The 20,597-nt window shown below is 39.8% G+C and overlaps 3 protein-coding genes across 3 annotated transcripts; 1 reads left to right on the forward strand and 2 right to left on the reverse strand.

The window, feature by feature from the left end:
• Positions 1-69: 69 nt before the first annotated feature.
• On the reverse strand, positions 70-12,040 carry nek5 (NIMA related kinase 5). The gene is made up of 23 exons (XM_077728622.1): positions 12,009-12,040; positions 11,800-11,930; positions 11,615-11,711; positions 11,455-11,552; positions 11,310-11,393; positions 11,173-11,243; positions 11,004-11,090; positions 10,879-10,933; positions 10,638-10,751; positions 10,485-10,553; positions 2,527-2,581; positions 2,084-2,169; positions 1,934-2,001; positions 1,717-1,860; positions 1,546-1,624; positions 1,371-1,475; positions 1,221-1,301; positions 1,048-1,125; positions 910-984; positions 642-837; positions 431-571; positions 308-371; positions 70-223 (listed from the first exon to the last, which is right to left on the reverse strand). The coding sequence occupies exons 2-23, from the start codon at positions 11,923-11,925 to the stop codon at positions 70-72; spliced, it is 2,127 nt and encodes a 708-aa protein (XP_077584748.1). The 5' UTR covers positions 11,926-11,930; positions 12,009-12,040.
• Positions 12,041-13,119: 1,079 nt separating this feature from the next.
• On the forward strand, positions 13,120-15,606 carry dhrs12 (dehydrogenase/reductase (SDR family) member 12). Its single transcript, XM_077728493.1, has 10 exons — positions 13,120-13,265; positions 13,549-13,682; positions 13,752-13,834; positions 13,894-13,986; positions 14,053-14,134; positions 14,269-14,330; positions 14,430-14,534; positions 14,602-14,692; positions 15,050-15,187; positions 15,263-15,606. The coding sequence occupies exons 1-10, from the start codon at positions 13,210-13,212 to the stop codon at positions 15,373-15,375; spliced, it is 957 nt and encodes a 318-aa protein (XP_077584619.1). The 5' UTR covers positions 13,120-13,209; the 3' UTR covers positions 15,376-15,606.
• A 183-nt stretch (positions 15,607-15,789) lies between these two features.
• On the reverse strand, positions 15,790-19,998 carry wdfy2 (WD repeat and FYVE domain containing 2). The gene is made up of 12 exons (XM_077728492.1): positions 19,666-19,998; positions 19,107-19,174; positions 18,750-18,823; positions 18,627-18,681; positions 18,405-18,555; positions 18,203-18,315; positions 17,930-18,056; positions 17,661-17,766; positions 17,489-17,590; positions 17,090-17,220; positions 16,910-17,018; positions 15,790-16,583 (listed from the first exon to the last, which is right to left on the reverse strand). The coding sequence occupies exons 1-12, from the start codon at positions 19,800-19,802 to the stop codon at positions 16,554-16,556; spliced, it is 1,203 nt and encodes a 400-aa protein (XP_077584618.1). The 5' UTR covers positions 19,803-19,998; the 3' UTR covers positions 15,790-16,553.
• Between the last annotated feature and the right edge of the window lie 599 nt (positions 19,999-20,597).

Raw genomic sequence — 20,597 nt, forward strand, 5'->3', positions numbered from 1 at the left:
ATGGATTGCATTACCCTTTCCAGGTCAAATACTGCTTGTTGAAAAAAGAGAAAACACAAATACTGAATGTCAAGCTGGGGATTCTCCAACATGGCCGCCTTCCAACGTCACCGATCCGGCGTTGGTGTCGTCGTCATCATCGGGGGAGACAAATAAATTCCTCATGGAGTCGGATGGCGGCATTGGAGGAGGCCCAAGTTCGTCGTCTGAATCCTCAAAGTTGCTGCAATATAACAAAATGGCAATTTAACCCAAAGTGACTTTTTAATCAATGTGTTTATTGGCCGCAAACATTCCCAGTTCTTACGTATCATCGTCGTCAGACTCTGGACGCTGGTGGTCGCTCACAGAGTCTTCGTCCTCGTTCTCGTCTACGTGAAAGGGACGTCACTTCACAGTCGGTGCTGGTAAAACTGTACGAAGCGGTAACCTGCGCTTGTCGAGTCCACAGTGGAGGTCGTGACGTCGGCCTGGGCCAGGGCAGCCAGTAAGGACTCTGGGGGCTCGGGAACCCACTGCCGACGACCTCCCTCCTCCTCCTCTTCTTCTTCATCATCGTCATCCCCATCACCTGAGTGGATAATCGTCATTCATTAAAGCAAATGAACTCATAACGATCTTAAAACAAACAAAAAACGGACCTAGCTGAACATCCATGGTCTCCCCAGGGTCCACATCCAAGTTGACCAGAGCGTCCATCAATGTCTTAGGTGGTCTTCGGCTCCACCCCCTCCTGGGTTGAGCCCAATCCCCCACCTCCTTGGGCGTCTCGTCGTCTTCCCCCTCCGAGGTGTGGCTTTCCGGGTCCAGACAGATCTCGAACATGATTCCCTTCTGCTAGAGAACAATCTGAGATTTGAACGACAATAAGGTCCACCTGGGGGCGTGGCTTTTGGTCCTTCATATCACCTGATTCTTGTTTTGCAGGTCTCTCCTCTGTTTTCTGTTATCCTCCCTGATTTTCCTCAAGGCTGCTTCAATGTCCTACACAACACACGGCATCCATAACGCTGACATTGATACTTCAGTAATATTTGCACATAATACCTGCACAGATTGATTTTTTTGCTGTTCTTTAGGCTGCATCATACAAGCTTGCTCTTCTTTGTCCAGCACAAGCATGTCCTGTCCACATGGTGGCTGATTAAACAAACACAATATTATGCATTTATATATATATATTATATATATTTATATATTGTGTATGTGTGTGTATGTACCTCTGCTTCAGCTCTCAACCTCATCTGTTTCACGTCCTGCTTATATTGCTGTCTGATGGCCTCTAATTGCTTCAGGTACTCCTACAAAAACATATCAACATGGTCTTGGTTTCTAGGCAGATTTTTTTATTATTACTATTTGCTAATTACCTGTTGGCCATCCCGCTTTCTACCCACAGGTTGCTCTCGCGGTCGCATGTCATCGCCCCACGCTTTGTCGGCCCAGCAGCTCTCCGCTGTGCTGGGACGTAGACCCTAAAAAGGTCGCCATTCAAATGGATTGGACGCTTATTATTGTCAAAATATTGTGAAGAACATAACTCACTAGCTGTTTCTCCGCCCTCAGCTTGTATTGGAAGGCCTCCTGCCTCCTCTGGAGATAGTCTTCACGAGCTGCTGCCACCCTGAAACAGAAAATAGTTACGTTAGGCCAGTTAGCCCATAAACATGTTTTAAAACAAAGTAAATGCAAAAAAAGTAATTAATGCCGACTCACAGCTGATAAGGTTCCAACGATGGAGCAACAACATCTTCAAATGGCTCACAGGGAGGAAGATAAGGGGCAGGTGACGGAGTAGGCCACACGTCCACCCCATTAAAGGCATCCAATTGGACAAAGTATTGCTCGTACTGTCCAATCCTTGAGTGGTATAAATAATAATAAAGCAGAATTTAGTTGAGGGTGGCAAACAAGCCCAAATTTCATCACACACTTTTTATCTGGGTCCCCAATGGCGTCTCCTGCTGCGGCATGAAGAAGTCGCACTGGTCGGTTGGAGGGCTTTTAAGGACAAAATACATTATAAATCGCCAGTTTACACCATCTTGTTGCATGTAGCGCATGTATGTGTGTGTATTATTACCGGGTAGTTAGCTGGGCTGCACACTCGCCATTCTGGCTTGACATTAATTTTTTTCACCGGTGCGGTGCACTTCTTCATCTTTCTCTCTAAAAAACATCATATAAAAAGCTAAGTGCTCTGCAAGTGTCACTTACACATGTTACGGCCATGTGATGTGTGTTAAATACGGTATGTATGTACAACATTTTCACATTTTTATGAACTTACAAAAAAATTATTAAAAAAAAAAATCCCCCAGAAAAAAATCAGTAATGTAGTGAAGCTGCGGTATTTGAGGGATTACTGTAAATAGATTCAAAGTATGTTACTAGTGATGTATAGCTCACACTAATTTTAGAGAATCCATTGAGTGCATTGTGTTACACAGTATTTACTGCATGATGGTTGTTTTTTGCATATCTCTTATATGTGTCCTCTTAATGTGTTTTGTAAGGGTGAGGTACCTGTTGTTGCTTCACATTGGTGAATAGGCGGTACTTTGTGCTGGTGACTCCTCTCCTGCATACACATAATGAAAGTGTCAGGTTCATTAATAATTACCTTCGTCCGTAATTATCAATAACTGCAGGAAGACATCTTATTCAATTATTGACATTTAATTAAATAGAAATGGATACAACAGATAGCCTCCGGAGGGAGAGTTACAGCAAGCGTCACCGTACGACTTCCGAACGTCTCCTCGAATAGACATTTTCGTCCTATTCTTATGGTCACAAGTTACAGAGTTGTTGATCATTCCATCACGTATGAGTAAAAACAACATCTGGGACTACAATAACAATCAAGGTATTTTACTAATAACAAAAACAGGGACTAGACCTAACAACATTTAGATTAGAGTAATTATACAACCTCCTTGACCTAAGAATCATATAATATAATCATAATCATATAATCGTTACATACAGAAAAACCCGAAGTGTACGGTTACATAACGATAACAATATTCTTGTTATTGTCCGAATAGCCCTGTCCTCGTCACCAAGGGCCCACCAAATCTCAAGGACCCAGATTGGGTGGATTGTTTGTATAACCATCCTGGAACAGGCTGTCTAGGTTAAAGATGACTTGGTGTGACCTCAAGACTTTTGAAAAACAGAAAGAGAATGATTTAACAAAGTAATGAATTAATACAAAGAAAAGAAAGAGATTGATTTAATAAAGAAATGAATTAATATAACTATTATAATAATAAAACAGAATAAACCCAACATTCCCCCGTTTTTATAATATGTATGTTATTAGTCATTTCTTAGTAATCACTAAATGGAAATGTCGGTGACTGCGATTTTATCCGCCTACTCCTTACTCCCATGGCTGGTCTGAAAGAGAAAAAACATAATTATATTCGTCCAATTGGTCCTCGGATTTACCGTACTCCTGGACCTCACTGCTTTCCCCAAACCGTCCCATAAGATACAACTCATGTACTTTAGAATTTGTAGGGGCAATTTCAGTAGTTATAAGTCGGCTTAGCAAGGAGCGCAAACAGGGGATACTACATCACCCACACAATGTTAGGATAGCGGTAATTGTGCCTATAGTCCAAATCTTTAGATTTTCCAAAGGTCTTATCCCACCAATCTGACAATGCGGACGTATCTACTCCAGAGTGCTCTTGCATATTGCGGTTCAGTGTTTGCAGGCCAGTAATGGCCCTGGTGAGAGATCCACTGGGTGACGCGTTGTTCGGTATGAAGGTGCAACATTGTTTTCCAAACATTGCACACACGCCCCCTGTTTCAAGGATCATATCCACCGCTATGCGATTCTGGAACGCCATCAGACTGGTAGCTGCCAGTTGTTCCTTCATGGCCACAAATCCCTGTTCAGTATAATTTCCAAGTTTTGAACATTGTAATGTAAGTAATTTATTCTATCCACAATTTTGTTTGGGGTGATTAGAAGGAAGATAGACTCCCAACCTGCTGCGATCTGATTAGCCAGCTTATACTCATCTGGTACGCCCCGGGGGATGCCAATCGCATCAATGTATGTTGGATCTCCTTCCCTCCATGCCTCTCGACGATGTCGGGAGGGTCGACCCTTCACCTCCGAATTATGAGCCGCCAATTGTATCTCCTCCACTGTGGATGGAAAAACAGACACCGGTAAGAGCAGTGAGACCAAAGTACCTAGTCCTGCCGCGTTTCGGCAGGAGTCGTATAATTTATCTACCACCCCGCCACCATAGGCCAGAACGTGGTATCAGGGGTGTAGTTTGTTTTAGAACGCCGGTACACCACGTCTCATTTATCGCCCCCAGCTTCAGACCATGCCCTGTAAGGTTTAAGCAGGTAAAATGATTAAACAGTGGAAAAATTGACTTCCTATTTACCGCGTAACAGGATAAACACTGCTTCAATATTTTTTCTTGCCAAGTAGGACACGTTTTTTCATTTGTAAAAACACTTTTCCCCAAATGAATGGTGATTGAGGGAGTTGTTAGACCCCATCGTATTTTCCCTTGTCTGGTAGGTTATCCTAATCCTTTGTAAGATGGTTTAGTCTCAATTGAAACCATATGGAGACGTCAAACCCAATATAAAAGAGTTCCCTATAGTTTTATGGTATTGCTTGCTGAGCAATAATCTTTTCAATTAATATTGGTGTTTCCCGTATCTTATTAAGTCAGAAAGTTTATCTTACCCGTCCCCTCAATGTTTCAATTGAGACCACCCTTTTACCAAAGTAGCTCCACATAGTGCTTGCCTTCTTTACACTCCATTAACAGCGCCCAATTATCCCCCGTTTGGGAAATCCCTGTTTCAGAAATAAATTTCACAGGTTAATATGTCAGTCCAAGCTTTCCAATCTTGACCAATTTCTGCAACAAGGCTTTTCCCAATCTTTAATTTTTTTTGCTGTTAATGTACCACACATATTTCCCACCATAGATTGCCCCTTTGTATGGCAACCGGGACGTCGCCGAGTCCAAATATATATTTTCATTTTGGAAATTTGATTTAGTAGGTAATGTTAATTAAATGTAAATGTGTATGTTTCTCGGTTTACCCTCCCGTAAGAAGGTGTATCCTCAATTGAAACGCCTCCGCCTTTTTCTCCAACTGGAGAAAACAACCCTACTGTGGAAAGGAATAGAATCACAATCATCATTAATCTCATTGCCCCAAAAGCAATAATTGTTTTCAACATGACTTTTTGTCTTTGTTTAGGGAGTTTTCCTCTTGAAACGTTTCAATTTAGACAACCTTCTTACTGTGGGAAAGGTGCATCCGTGTCCCCTTTCAGTAACAAGGACCCTCCCACTTTGCGTTGCTCCGATGTTTCTTCTTTTATGCTGCTTATCAGCATCCAGTCTTCAAGAATCACCGTCGCTTCGTCCGTTTCCTGTTGACAAGCAAAATCTCCCTCTGATAGTCTAAATTTGGCGTGTGCGTTTTTTTTTTTTTTTTTTTTTTTTTTTTTTTTTTTTTTTTTTTTTTTTTTTTTTTTTTTTTTTTTTTTTTTTTTGATTGATTCGCCTCATCATCCAATTGTCTTTGTGTAGTGAATAATAACAATTTGTAAGGTCTACCAAACAGGACTTCATATAAGGTCCGCCAATTGTGGATGGTAGACAACTATTATATTAACAAAATGGGAGCCATTATCACTTATAAATAGTTTCTGGAATTCCATATCGTGGAATGATATCCATATGATCTAATAAAAATAAAATAAAATCTATATGTATTTTTTGAAATGGATATGTGGTTATGCATTATAGATTTAAACCCTAAGCCTTGTAGTGCCGTTGTAGCAAGGCCACCTCCCCCTTGTCGAGACATAGGTCTTCCCTTGACTCAAGCCCAAATTATTTTCTTTATTGATCTTTTATTGATAGATTATGTCTCGGTGGTCTGCCAATCAAAAAACACAAAAAGACAAACTATCATTCACGCTCACACTCATAAACAGAAGAATTTAGTGTGTTCAACCAGTCTAGCATCCATAATTTCATTTTGTGGGAGTAAACTGGAGTACCCGGAGAAAATCCACAAATTCTCGAGGACGCCATGAATACCCCACATTCCGGAAAGTCTGGATCCACCCCGCATTCATTAGTAGATCCTTTAATATACACACCCCCACTCTAGCATTTTAACCGTTTGTAAAAAATTACCTTCAAGTTTCACACAAAGTTATATCCTTTTTAATGCTATCAGTTTACCTGTTTGTTCCCCGAATTGAGGTGGGAATAGTTTCACATCTAAAGTTTTTATTTTTTACAGCCGCCATGACCTAATGGCCCCCTATCATGTTTTTGGAAAATCCCAATTCCCTCTAATAGCATGCCAATCACCTTTCAATGCGGCCATCCAATTTTGTTTCTACTTGTTTCAGGTGATAAGATAATCTCCCCCATTTGTAAAACAAATTCATCCACGCCTAATTTATACAACATGACGCCTATGGCCTTTATTACGTCGCCTTGACTCCAAATTCTATGAACCAAGATAACACGCCGAATTTGTAAGCGAATTTCCCCCATCCCATTTTGTTCATAGACAACCCATCTACCTAAAGCGTCACTTGTTTCAAAACATGAAAGGCCCCACTAGAATTCGTGCATCCAGCGCCAAATAGAGCCTATTTACACATTTGTCTCAAACTTGTTTTAGATATGGGGTCCCCAATTTCCCAAAATTTCCCAGAATTAATGTACTACCACATCCTGTCAAAAACCCAAAACGACTAACATAACCTGTTTCTAAGCCAGATTCTGGAATTTGGAGAATTTCTCCTTTCCCTCCCTTATCTAAGCTTGTTATTGTCACTCGTTATCACTGTAACATTCAGGCGTATTAACCCCATCGTTGCTAAAGTTCTCACCAATTTGCATGCCCTTAATGCCGTAAAAGCAACGTTATTTGGTTGTATCAATTGACCAATGCTTATCCAATCCGTAATATCCTTAAAGTCATCAATATGACCTGTGACAAAGCATATTTCCTCCTGCCAGGACAACAGACAATGTTCTTTCAAGTGCACTTTGAAAAACATTCCATGTTACTCCATTCTTAGGGAAAATATGCTCATCCTAAACCAATTATTTTATTTACAATTCACCTAATTATTTGGATGAATGCCATGAATTTTATCATGCCACTATTGTATTGTAAATTTCCCATCTGATGTCGTTAATCAGCCAAATAATTCAATACCTACTATACTTTGTAAATCACCTCATATGATGTTTACTTAAGACACGAGTCATTTCCCATAGCCTGTTACCAAAACAAAAATCTACAACAATTAAATGAGACAAATCAACCTTTTGTTGGACAATTCCTAATTACAAACTTTAATGTTTTAAAAACCTTATCGTCACCAATATACCATAATATTGTAAATTTTGTCATCCTGGCCTTTTTTTTCTTTTAAACAGCCAACCTCCTGGATTAAAGTATTTTGAATAATCAAAAAATTCTGAAATAGTATTAATATTATTTTATCCTCCAAAAGCTAGTTTCCTTTAACTAAGAGCCCTTTGAAATCCACAATTGCTCAAAAATGACTATTTTGGTCTATTTCCCAAATCCAAAGCTTTTTACCAAATCAACCTTTTACTGAACAGATTTTTCTATCCTCTTAATGCATTTCATTTTAAAACCCAAAATATCAATGCGAAAGCATTCGCATAACCTTGCATTTCTTGCAGCCCATGTATTGTTCTTATTCTGAAAAGTCCAAACAGAAAACGCAATTAGTCGTTAACTATGACCTCCACTCTTGCTGCGAAAACAGCATTGTTATCTTATGTTTACAAACCAGCTTTTTCCCTGTGCCCAAATACAACGCTTTTTAGAGAAGACAACCATTAAAACGTCAAATTAACCCCTCTTCCGATATTCAACTACATAACAATATTTTTCCAAGACCCCATATATCCAGAATATGTATGCTGCAAGCACAACAATATGGCAAAAACCCATTTTCTGCCCTCAAGTTTGCTTCAGCACCCCCAAGGCCAATTATTATTATTATAATGTCTTCACGGAAGGGATCACAAAATTTTAGTCGTTTACACGGTCCGAACGCTCCCGAAAGCCCAACACAGTTAAATCGTCTGCCCCGCGGCCCACATGTTTCACTCCCATCTAATCAGCAGCCGCTGCACCAGAAACGCTTCCCCCGCAGTTGACACATTTTTTGGCAAGTCTAGAGCATAATAAAAACACAGGTGACATTCCCTGCTAAAATTTAAATGATCATTTTGTATATATTCTTTTGTCTTTTTAAACACCATCTTCCCGCTAGCGGACGGGATCAAAAACCAAGCTGCAATAAGCCATCACATTGCTGTAAATTGACAGTACATATAGGTTATATTAACAAAGCACCACCAGCACTTGGAAATAACCATTCTAATTGTTGTTATACAAGCCCAAGCATCACAAAAAACCCAATTTATTGTAATCACAAAACGTCATACCCGGATTAACCAAATCAAATACCAGTGTCCCCATTAATTTTCTAGCTCCCTTTATTTTTTGTTAAACTTCCTCCGCGCCCGTCACCTATCTCGGTAAATATTTTCCCCGTCAGCCGAGGAGGCCCCGCTATTTTTTCCTTACCAAACAGTACTTTCCCGCCGCCACGGTCTTAAATATATCCCCGTTATCCGAGGGAGCCCCCACTATTTTCCCAAAATAGTATTTTTTAACTTCTCCCCGGCCTTATTTCGCCATTAGTGTCTGTGGAACAAGCTGTTACACTTTTATCCACTCACATATTATTTATATATGTATATTACCTCCATTAGTGTCTGTGGAACAAGCTGTTACACTTTTATCCACTCACATATTATTTATATATGTATATTACCTCTATGCATTAGTGCATATATTATCCTGCATTTTATGCATTTTAAGCTGGCCAGCAAACCCATATTTATTTATCCATAAATATAGCTGTGTAATATTTTTAAAGCGCTTTGTCTTACCAATTTTTTTTTCAAATCCCTACAAGTTAGACGTATTTTTTGGAACGTCATCCAAACCCGCCTTACAACACGTGTTTCCCATATTTTACTTTTTTGTAGTGAGTTCGTGTGCCTCACAGAGTTAACTTTATTATATCTATTTTTATTATTATCACTCCTTCGACTGTATTTCCTAGGCTTATCTTAATTTTACTGCAGAAACCACACAAACAACATACAACGTATATTCGTGCCTACCCTTTAGACACAGGACACTCCCCGGCCCCAATATTGTACCTCTAGTACAATACATTCGTGCCTACCCCTGAGACACAGGACACTTTCCAGCAAAGTGCCCCACCGTACCTGCCATTGACTAGTATAAACACAGGGTTTTATCGCCGTCACCCAGGACGCGAAACCAGCCCAACAATGGGCCTCACATACAATGTCCTTTTAACGCATTTGTAAACACCTTCACAACATGCAGACATTAATGTGGACTTACCCGAGATCCATCAGATGTCTCCCTCCAGCAGGAAAAGTCTTCAACCGCCGAGAATCCAGGCGCCCCCGTCGAAAAACTCCGGCCCACCAAGGGTTTTGAAGACGCCGTGCGCACGGTCACTTACCAGATGTCGAACAGCAGCGCCTGGGTTCTCGCTCCGGTATATTGACCTCCATGGCTCAGAAGGACCAAAATGTCAGGTTCATTAATAATTACCTTCGTCCGTAATTATCAATAACTGCAGGAAGACATCTTATTCAATTATTGACATTTAATTAAATAGAAATGGATACAACAGATAGCCTCCGGAGGGAGAGTTACAGCAAGCGTCACCGTACGACTTCCGAACGTCTCCTCGAATAGACATTTTCGTCCTATTCTTATGGTCACAAGTTACAGAGTTGTTGATCATTCCATCACGTATGAGTAAAAACAACATCTGGGACTACAATAACAATCAAGGTATTTTACTAATAACAAAAACAGGGACTAGACCTAACAACATTTAGATTAGAGTAATTATACAACCTCCTTGACCTAAGAATCATATAATATAATCATAATCATATAATCGTTACATACAGAAAAACCCGAAGTGTACGGTTACATAACGATAACAATATTCTTGTTATTGTCCGAATAGCCCTGTCCTCGTCACCAAGGGCCCACCAAATCTCAAGGACCCAGATTGGGTGGATTGTTTGTATAACCATCCTGGAACAGGCTGTCTAGGTTAAAGATGACTTGGTGTGACCTCAAGACTTTTGAAAAACAGAAAGAGAATGATTTAACAAAGTAATGAATTAATACAAAGAAAAGAAAGAGATTGATTTAATAAAGAAATGAATTAATATAACTATTATAATAATAAAACAGAATAAACCCAACAGAAAGCATATAGTCTAATGTCTTTTTTGGGTGTAAAAAAGTGTGGCTAAAAAAAGAGGTCCAGGAAAAACGTATACCGGAGCATGGCTTTTGATGAAAGGACGCTGCAGGACAGAGCTGACGGAGGGACGTTCACGAGGGTTAACCTGAACACAAGTTCCATAAAGGGAAAATTGTTTGTGAATGACCAGCACGGGCTGAAAAATTTCTAGGGCACTATTTTGTTTTACCTTGAAGAGATGTGTGATGAGTTGGCGAAGGTCATAGGAGTAACGGGCCGACACAGGGTTGAAGCGTCCACTGCATATTTTGCTGAGCAGCTGACTTAGGCTGCTGCCTTCAAACTGGAAAGGACATAGTTAATGGAGTTGAACATGGATATACACATTACATGTATTCCAATAGTAAAAAAAACTTTAGCTTGAACAAGTATGTGTATTACAAGACAGTTTTTTTTTGTAATCATCTTACTGGATGTCTTAGAGTGCAGAGTTCATAGAGGACACAGCCCAAAGACCAGATGTCCCTGTATGAGTAAAAACATCATCTTATAGTATATATATAGTATATATTTTATCAACCAAGTGTGTTCGTACGTTTTGTTGTTGTAGGGGCGATTTTCACAGATCTCTGGAGAGAGGTAGAGTGGAGTCCCCACACAAGTTTTGGCTAGTTCCAGAGTGCTATATGTATATAAAATGCACATATAGTAGTATTATAAGATAGTGTCCACTGTTTGTATGTAGGTGGATGACAACAACTTACTGAGTCAAAGTCCTTGCAATGCCAAAGTCACCCAGTTTAATTTTGACATCTCGCTCCGCTAAAAAAATGTTCTATAAAACACAACACAACATGTGACAGTTGCAACATGTTTTTTTGTCATGGTAATTTCACAGTACCTGACTTTTAATGTCTCGGTGCAAAATCTTCCTGTCATGAATGTGTTTAAGGCCGAGGCAAATCTGAACAAACCAAGCCAGGATCTGAAAAACAACAAACAACAAATAAAAATAAGTCACATAAGAAATGTCTGTCAGTCATTACCTGTTGCTCAGTGAAGAAGACTCCTTTCTGCCTATTAATCTTCATCATTAGATCTCCTCCATCACAGTACTCCATCACAATGTACAGACTCCCTCTGTCTATATACATACACCATAAATATAAATATATATTGGACACACCCCCACACACCCACACAAACCATGGAAGGAGTGAATGAAGGCTACAATATTGTCATGTTCCAGGTTCGATAAAAGTACAACTTCTTTCTTCGCTGCTTCCTTCTCCTTACTTGACATCTTAAATGTATACATGAAATAAACAGGCATAAAAATATAATGTACTAATGAGACGTTGTTATATATATCAGCATGTGCCCATAGTGACCTTTGCGAGGTTGATCATTTTGACCACACATGGCGCCTCGTCATGATTGGCGGCCTTGGCTCGTACCAGGTAGGCCTTCCCAAACGCACCCTCTCCGATAGGACGCAACACGTCGTAGGCGTCCATCCCGGGCTGAAGGACACAAAAAAATGACATGGTTAGTCAAGTTGTATAGAGTATTTAGATTTGCAGGTGGATTATTATGATACCCGAGTGCAGGGGATGCAAACAGTGGGTGCAGGTTTTCATTCCAACCCATAAAGAGGACACCTTTTCACTAATCTGGTGTCCTACAAGTGCAATCAGTGGATTGCAGTCAGGTGCTGCTTGTTTGAGCACAATTCCCATTGCTCAAAGTGTCTTTACTGGATCGCTTGGAACAAAAAGCTGCAACCACATGAGCCCTCGAAGACCGGTTTGACTATGTCAGTGCATAAGTTACATCTAGTGACCTAATTTGTTAGCATAGTGGTAATGAAACAGCTAATTTTTACTTTTATTCTGTTAAAAAGTTTTTTTTTTGGTGTTTGTTTGCCTGTCCAGAAAGCTATCATTGTCTCATATTAATATACATACTGTATTGTGGTATCTATGTGGTCATGTTCAATAATATCCATAAAAAATAAAGGATTAAATTGATTAAATGAACAATATAACATTTGCATTAAATGATGAAATGGTCAGTGACCAAAACAAAATTTAACAGACATATTTCAAACATAACGAGTCGATGGGAGTAGGTTGCCATGGCGACAGGTACACTTGCTAGCCTATAGCTATCATGCTAGAGGAATGTGTCACCTTATTTGGAATTAAACTTTGGTTTCATGCAGTAAGAAATTGTTTTACCTTTCTTTAAAATAAACGTCGCATGAGTCTGCTGACAAGCAGTGTTTAATCGCTACGTGAAACTTTACAATCCACAGGACGATTGGTAAAACAGGTAGTAGCCTAGAGCAATGTATGCTGGGAATTGTATTTTTTAAAAACTTTATTCAGATCTGGTGCAGAAACATTCATTATTCTGCGTTTGAAAGCGACTTCATAATTAGATTTTAAAATGATTACACTTGTTATTTGTCAAGTAAGTCACATTGCACCCCGTGCACTTCACTATAAAAAACATTGTATAATTCTCACGAAAAATGCAGATGATAAAAACAAATAATGTTGAAGTATATTACGGTTATGATCTCTCGACAGTATTCCAGAAACCAGCATAGTAAATACCCACAGTTTAAGAATGAATTCCCTGCTAACATGAAGTGGACAGTTCCTTTATAGTCCACAGAACGGCGCTGTGAGCAACCATGTTACAAAGGTACATTTCCGGTTCCCGAGTATCAATACATAACCTGTAATTTTCAGTTTTTAGTACGAGTGTAGAGGCTGTCACTTTTGGGGACAAATATGTCCATGTACAGGAACGCAGTATGGTTTATGAAAGGACTACAAGAATATACCAAGTAAGTGAAAATAAATAGACTTTGTAACGACTCGATCATGTTGCATAGGCGGAAAAGTACAATTTACATGCACACTGATCATGTGATTGTGCAATCAATAAATCATTAAAAGAAAATAAATGTTTTTTTTGCTTAAGCTCAACATTTTAGTCTTTTTACTATTGTTTTTTCAAGATAAAAAATACCTTCTGAAGAAACTTTTGCTTTTAAAAATCAATGTCAAAAAAATGAACATGCTATTTCCTACTTAAAGAAACTACGCATTTATGTGAATTTTGATTAGAAGCGGCTATGAGGCGGCCGCCAAGGCATTTGTGGCGTCTGATCTGGACGTGAACGTAAGTGGGCGTTCATTCCTGATCACGGGGGCCAACAGTGGCTTAGGCAAAGCCACAGCCCAAGAAATCGCCAACAGAGGTAAGTAACAGCAAACCTCAATGCCTTCTCTATGTTGTGCATTAGCATTTAATTTCATTACATTTTCAGGTGGAACTGTACACATGCTATGTCGTAACAAGGGGAGAGCCGAGGCTGCCAAGGAGGAAATTGTGCAGCTCAGTAAAAACCAGGTAAGATGGGTGTGGTCCTTTTGAACTCAACAAGATGGATGACTGGACTTTTATTGCAGAATGTTCACATCCATATCGTGGATATGTCCAGTGCTAAACAAGTGTGGGAGTTTGCACAGAGTTTTTCTCAGGCTCATGACTTGCACGTGTTGGTAAGTGGCTTACGTGCGGGTGTGTGTGTTTATTTTCTACTAAATATGCGGTTGTACTGTCACCAGATCAACAATGCCGGGTGTATGGTTAATCAGAGAGAGCTGACAGAGGAAGGTTTGGAGAAAAACTTTGCTACTAATACGCTCGGTGAGTAAAACTAAAAACTAGCAAGTTACATGGACTTGGTGGATTTTTTTAGTATATTTTTTATACATGTACTCTTTCCGCTTGTGCAAGTATTTACAAAATAAAAAATGTAACAACACTTACCTTGATTTCAGGCACATACATCCTCACTACTGCACTCATCCCAGCTTTGAAGAAGGCAAAGGATCCCCGAGTGGTCAGTGGACTAACTTCCCAAACACTATGGAAGATAAACATTAAACTTTGTCATTCCAACATCCAAAAAAATATGCTAAAAAAATCACTATTCCCACAGGTGACAGTGTCATCGGGCGGTATGCTAACACAGAAACTCAACGTGGACGACCTGCAGTTTGAGACGGGAGCTTTTGATGGCACCATGGCATACGCCCAGAATAAAGTTAGCGACACATGCTAAAAGGGGAGCATGCGGGTGGACATTTTTGCATTGTTGTTTGTTTTGGCAGAGGCAGCAGGTCATACTGACCGAGAGATGGTGCACACAGCACAAAGAGGTCCACTTTTCCTCCATGCATCCTGGATGGGCCGACACACCAGGTACAGTAATCCCTTGAATATTGCGGTTTATGTTGACCAGACATGGATTTTCACATTTTTATGAAGTTAAAAAAATTTATAAATAATTTTTAAACATTTATAGCAGAAAAAAATCATCAAAGAATTGAATTTGCGTTAATTGAGGTCAAAATGTACACACTTAAGGCCAAGCCTAATGGGTCCAAATTACTTCATTTTGGCTATTTGCATAAATTTAGCTAAAAAAGGGGACCCATTATTATTATTTTTTAAATCATTCCCAAAAATATCCGCATGTGTTCCACCTAAAATGTTATTTATTAATAACAGTTACCCAAATCAGCTCATTTCAGTCCTCTTGATTCTTCTGGTCCATAGCCGTCCAGTCATCCATGCCATCTTTCCACGCCAAGATGCAGAACAAACTACGCACTGAGGTCATGGGTGCCGACACGGTGGTGTGGCTGGCGGTGTCCGAGGCCGCTGTCAAGCAGCCTAGCGGTCTTTTCTTTCAAGGTCTGAAAATAGATCTTTTTCATGTCTAATTCTGGGGAGGGAAAAAAAGAGTTTACATCAAGTCATTCCTTCCAGATCGACGTGCTGTGGCTACCCACCTCCCACTGGCCTGGTCCAAGTCCACCATCCAGGATCAAGACAAGCTACTGGAGACACTCCAAGAATTGGCACTAAAGTTCAAACCTTGAGGGTTTTAAAATGATTTTTAAACACTTCTCCACTAATGTTTACAATACTTTATAATAGTAATTATAGTGATCAAATGGGAAATTGTATTATTGAATATTTATCTGTTGATTGCAGCTTGATTATGAGATAAACAGGGGAGTATTGCTGTTTTTTGCATACTGTTCATAGACATAAATGTACTTTTATAATTTAAATGTTGAGAAAAGTATAATATAACTAAACTAATCATGCCCATGTTCGTATGTGTCCGTTTCAATACGTTTTTGACTGGTTTAGTTCATACAAAGTTGAAAAAAATCCAAATTTCAAATTCCCAATTCATACTTATTGACAATACTAAACTCAAAATAGCAACCTTTTTGGAGGGTGATGAACATCAGAGCTTCCTTAAAAGAGACTTCAAATCGTGACTTTTCTTGTGGAGGGCCTTTTTGTGCTCCTTTAATGCATATTGTTCAACAACACAATTCAAAAAACATGTTATCAAAAACAAAAATCAACCTTCACATACAACTGTTATATTTTTGTACATCTAAGTCACTCTTCAAAAATCATAATGCAAGTTAATCAAGTCATTCACATATTAAGACTTAGTAAATGTAATGATTAAAGCGCATCACCACCAATGAGTGGACCATTCCCTTTTTTGGGACATATTTAACATATTTTCATGCCCTGTCAGCCTTTTTTTTATAAATGGCTTTTTTTCTTATACTAGCATCAGCGGGAAAGCTTGGTAGAGATTTTCATGTTATCCAGGAACATTTATATTTAAACCTTGAAAAACCAAAAACCCAAATTCCTGGCACTTGGGTGGAATGCTTAGAAAATCTTTCTTGAAGGTCATATCATTAAGACTGTTGATTTAAAAAGCTATGAAATGAAAAACATCAAAAACCATCATTGCATAATTATATTTCTTCCATCTTTGGACAGTATTCCAGTGCTTGAACATAACTTTTTGAACGGATATAACAGTAACATTGACATCAGAGCACAGCTGATGATCCAAAAGTGTGTTTTGTGCTAATACATGAACACACTGCTAGATAATAAATAATTACCAAGCGTACACACCTTTAAGTGGCATTGACAGCCACTATCCAAAATGGCTGCCACTTCCCTTTTCATCCTGCTTGAGACTCATGGACGACGTCCTTGCGGAACTTTTGGGACGTCACGATACCACAGGTGTCATGTCCCAAAGCTGAGGAACACATGTGACCCATTATAATATAACCCTTCAATTACAATTTTGTTGTCATGGCAACCAGTGAGTTAATTACTATCAAATTTAACAGAGGTGAGTCTATGGGGAGCATTACCTGATAATATTTCAGTTTTAATTCATGATAGTGATTAAAAAAGGTTGCAAAGTGGCCTTAAATGAATAATGTGCCTCACCAATTTCTATAGATATTGAGCGACACCGCCCTCCTGTGGTCCGGAGGACGTGACATCCCTTGTCAAAACTTACCGCATTTGCCCTTAAGATTATGAAATGCTTTATTTACAATAAAAATAAATTCCTACCTTTACCACTTTGTCAGTGCCAGAAGTGAGCAGGCAACCGGTAGTAGGCTCGTAATGCAAGTACACGATGGCGTGCTTGCTGTCGTGGAAGGTCGCTGTGGGGGCGCGGCTACGGAACAAACACAAAGTATGTGACCTTGGCCTCGATGGGAAAACGGCGGCAGGCGTCGTCATGCTTACTCCTCATCCGTAATGGAGGCGTGGCAGTCGTCGCATACGCGTACTTCAAACTCGAAGCCCATCAGCGGGATGGTGGAGCGCTTGGAAGAACACTTTCCGCACAGAGCTTGGCCGCACTTCCTGCAGTGATGCTGACAAATGGAAAGACAATAGGAAAAGGCTCAGGCTCCTGAATGCTAAGAATTGCAAACTAGAAACTAGGAAATGTATGTAATACAAATATTTGCCAGAAGGTGGCAGTGATGGCCCGTTTTCGATTTGATATAAACTGTGAAAATGTCAAAAACGGGATATCAATAGAAAATGGAGTTATTACAAACACTATTTTTAAGGTGCTTACTTAGTAATAACTAAATTAAGTGAAAATATAGCACTGCTAGGTGAAACATGTTTCACTACCTGACGTAGACCAATCTTCTTACTGTCCCACATTTGCTTGAAGTTCCAGAAGAAAGGCTGTTCACATTTTTGACATGAATCGCTGTCCAGCCACTCTGGAGTCTACAACAAAGTCATGGAAATCAACACAAAGTGGCCCAAGGGACTCAATCATAAGGTAACGGAGTTTTACTTCTTGTCGCGTCACGTCCATGTTCCATATGACGATGCCACCGTCAAAGCTGCATGAGATGAGCTGGCGTGTGTGTGAGGCGAAACACAAGCCTTGCACTTTGTCGCTGTCACCCAAACAAAGTGCAGTGCATGAGAAAAAACACAGAATAACTTTTCATGTAGAACAGAATTGTAATTGTAAAAATATGGGTCAAATGTACTGAAAAAAACCCTGCAAATGCAAAACAGGAATAAAAACAAAACCAAAAATCTGCCTAATATGCTTACTTGTGTCCTTGCAGTTCAATGGCGGTTCCTTTGCGCCCTCCGATGTCCCACATGATGATGGAGTGATCCGAGCTGCCTGAAAACAGAACCCTCTGGCCCGGGTCCCAGCACAGAACAGTCACACTACCTGAGGAGGAACAAAAATGTTACTTTTATATGACGACATCCAATCCTTCATACTATTAGAAAGTAGTATAGTATTTGGTCATTCATTCAATCCAATTGTACAAAGAATGTAAATTCAGGCATCAAATGGTTAATGTATTTATGTACCAGTGTGACCCTTGAATGTAGTTACTAAGCTGCAGTTGTCCTGCTCCACTTTCAAGATGGTGACTTGCCCTGACTGGTCGCCAACAAAAGCGTGTCTGGTCTCGACGTCAAATCTTAGGCAGTTGAGTTAAGGGTGGAAAAAAATAAATAAACAATTAAACACAAGCAATGGAGTCCATTAACAAATGTGTTGGAAGGATACTGCAGTCCAGACACCCATGCCGATGTGCGGTACAGTCCCAACTGCTGTCCACTTTCCGAACAGTGCCAGGTGAAGGTCTTATCCTGACCCGTACTCAGTACCCACTCCATCTCCAGAACAAATAAGACCACCGTCACCTTGCCCTGGTGGGCTACAAAGAGCGTCCGCGTCAAAAACAAACAATGACAAGCAAATATGGTAAAACATGATACACCATCTCACCCTGGTAAGTGCGTGCTGGAGTTATCTTATTGTAATCCTCCGACAAAATGAACTCCTGGAATTGAATGGTCAAAAAATGACGAGTTTAAAGTTTAGAAAATGGATTTAACTGTGGTAACTTACACAAACGCTTCCTGTGTCCGTGCCCACCAACAAACGTCTGGTCTCTGGGTTAAAGGTCATACAGGAGCACGAAGCTGGGTGCAAAAATAAAAGATAGGTTCAGTTAGTTCTGTCAGACTGATTCCCCTTAACATCACCTTAAGTATTGTTTGCAATTAAAAAAAAGAACAACATGGGCATTTTATGAGTTTTGGAGGTTAACTTGGCTGTAAACATTCTGAAAAATCACACCCACAGTTGTTAAAGAGGCACGTGACTGAACTCTGAGTTTGTTTCGGGCAATAAAACAAAATGGCTGTTTTGTAGGATATTGTTGATATGTCTAGTATTTATATAGTAAAGGAGAAGGTGACTCACTTGGTAGAGTGTGGTAGATGCTAGGCCAGTATTGCCCTCTGTCTCGCTTCATCCACACTCGAATAGTCCTGAATGCAAAAAAAAAAAAAAAAAAAAAAAAAAAAATCATACAAAGAACTGACAATTTTGGAGAAGTGTGTCAAGAACTACAAGTAAACAAAACAAAAACTACAAACATATGTAGTCATTGTTTTTAATATTGCCTGGAAGAAAAACTAAAATTACTCGAATTGTAGACGTATGTGGTAACAATAATACAACAAAACTTGAAAATAAGAACTAGATAAAGGAATGTACACTAAATTATGCACATAGAGCAACGTAATTGGTAACTAAGGCTAATAACAGGAGCACAATTTAGCATGTTGCTAGCTAGCATTTTTTATAACTAGCTTTACGTACGATGCCAGGGAACATTCGAAATATTGTTTATTTCGTACCAAAGGGCGAAATTGTCTTTCTAGTCGACTTGTGACTCATGCGGTGGGGAGAGGGGAGCGGAACAGGGCGAGAATTGCGTTTGAAAGCGGACATTGTGCATGTCTTACGGGGGACTCACCTGTCTTCAGACACGCTGATGACCCCATCCTCTTTGGGGATGATGACCGCGGCGCTCACCACATCCTGGAAACCGTCGATTTTGCTCAGCAAACATGGCTTCCGAACCTGCGGTCGTGGTTCTATTTCTGCCGCCATGCTGCTGCGGTTGTTCGAGAACCCCCACGTAGAGAAGCGTAAATCCTACGGCCGGTAGGAGGTAGGCAACCCCGGGCGGCGGTGGTTTGCTGTTGCGGGGGAAGGTGGCACTCACTCGGTCGAACAGCCAGTCAATCACTCGCAGGTGGAGGCGGGGGCAGAGCGGAGGTGGTCGGATGTCAGCTGACAGTAATCAAGCGCATGGAAAAGCAAACCGTATTTCCGGTCACATAGTTCTATGTTCCTGTTTCAAAAATAAAGTTGAAAACAACACGTTTTGGAAAACAACACGTTTTGGAATATATAAATGTATGCGATTCCCATTGCCCACCCAATTTAAATATACGAGTTATGGAAGTATATGTTCTATTGATCAAGGTTTTTAGAATTTACATTGGTGTTTACATGTTGTATATGTATATTTTTCATTGTTAAATTGGGTCAAAAATGTTTTGAGGGGCTAAAATTATACAGTATGAATGTATAAAAGCCTGTAATTGATTAATATGAATAACAGGGGGGTCATCCCAGGTGGCAAAATCTGTCAGAACCGCCTCTGGTACATAGTGCAAACCACTTATATGTTAAATAATTAAAAACATAAATTCACTTTCTTTATTTATCACCACGAGTTTTATTTCATTATGCAAACTGCGTGTTGCTCAATCGCAACCACCTATTGCTACTACTCGAGTGTCGAGGCAATTCCAGAGATCCTTTTTATATCTCTATATATTGGGGTTGTGAAATTCACACATCCAAACCATGTTTTTGTGACATTAGTGATATAAGCGT

Source organism: Stigmatopora nigra, chromosome 11, assembly GCF_051989575.1.
Source record: "Stigmatopora nigra isolate UIUO_SnigA chromosome 11, RoL_Snig_1.1, whole genome shotgun sequence".
In the NCBI taxonomy this organism is placed as follows: domain Eukaryota; kingdom Metazoa; phylum Chordata; class Actinopteri; order Syngnathiformes; family Syngnathidae; genus Stigmatopora; species Stigmatopora nigra.

Excerpts from the sequence above, each read along its gene's own strand:
- wdfy2 (XM_077728492.1), bottom strand. The coding sequence starts at position 19,802 with ATGGCGGCAGAAATAGAACCACGACCGCAGGTTCGGAAGCCATGTTTG. Across the intron at positions 18,682-18,749 it reads CGGACACAGGAAGCGTTTGT|GAGTTCATTTTGTCGGAGGA; the intron begins GTAAGTTACCAC and ends ATTCAATTCCAG. Across the intron at positions 18,316-18,404 it reads GCATGGGTGTCTGGACTGCA|ATTTGACGTCGAGACCAGAC; the intron begins GTATCCTTCCAA and ends CAACTGCCTAAG.
- dhrs12 (XM_077728493.1), top strand. The coding sequence starts at position 13,210 with ATGTCCATGTACAGGAACGCAGTATGGTTTATGAAAGGACTACAAGAA. Across the intron at positions 13,835-13,893 it reads TGCAGCTCAGTAAAAACCAG|AATGTTCACATCCATATCGT; the intron begins GTAAGATGGGTG and ends CTTTTATTGCAG. Across the intron at positions 14,535-14,601 it reads TGGCATACGCCCAGAATAAA|AGGCAGCAGGTCATACTGAC; the intron begins GTTAGCGACACA and ends TTGTTTTGGCAG.
- nek5 (XM_077728622.1), bottom strand. The coding sequence starts at position 11,925 with ATGGACGCCTACGACGTGTTGCGTCCTATCGGAGAGGGTGCGTTTGGG. Across the intron at positions 11,553-11,614 it reads CTTCATTCACTCCTTCCATG|ACAGAGGGAGTCTGTACATT; the intron begins GTTTGTGTGGGT and ends GTATGTATATAG. Across the intron at positions 2,582-10,484 it reads TCATCAAAAGCCATGCTCCG|GAGAGGAGTCACCAGCACAA; the intron begins GTATACGTTTTT and ends ATGTGTATGCAG.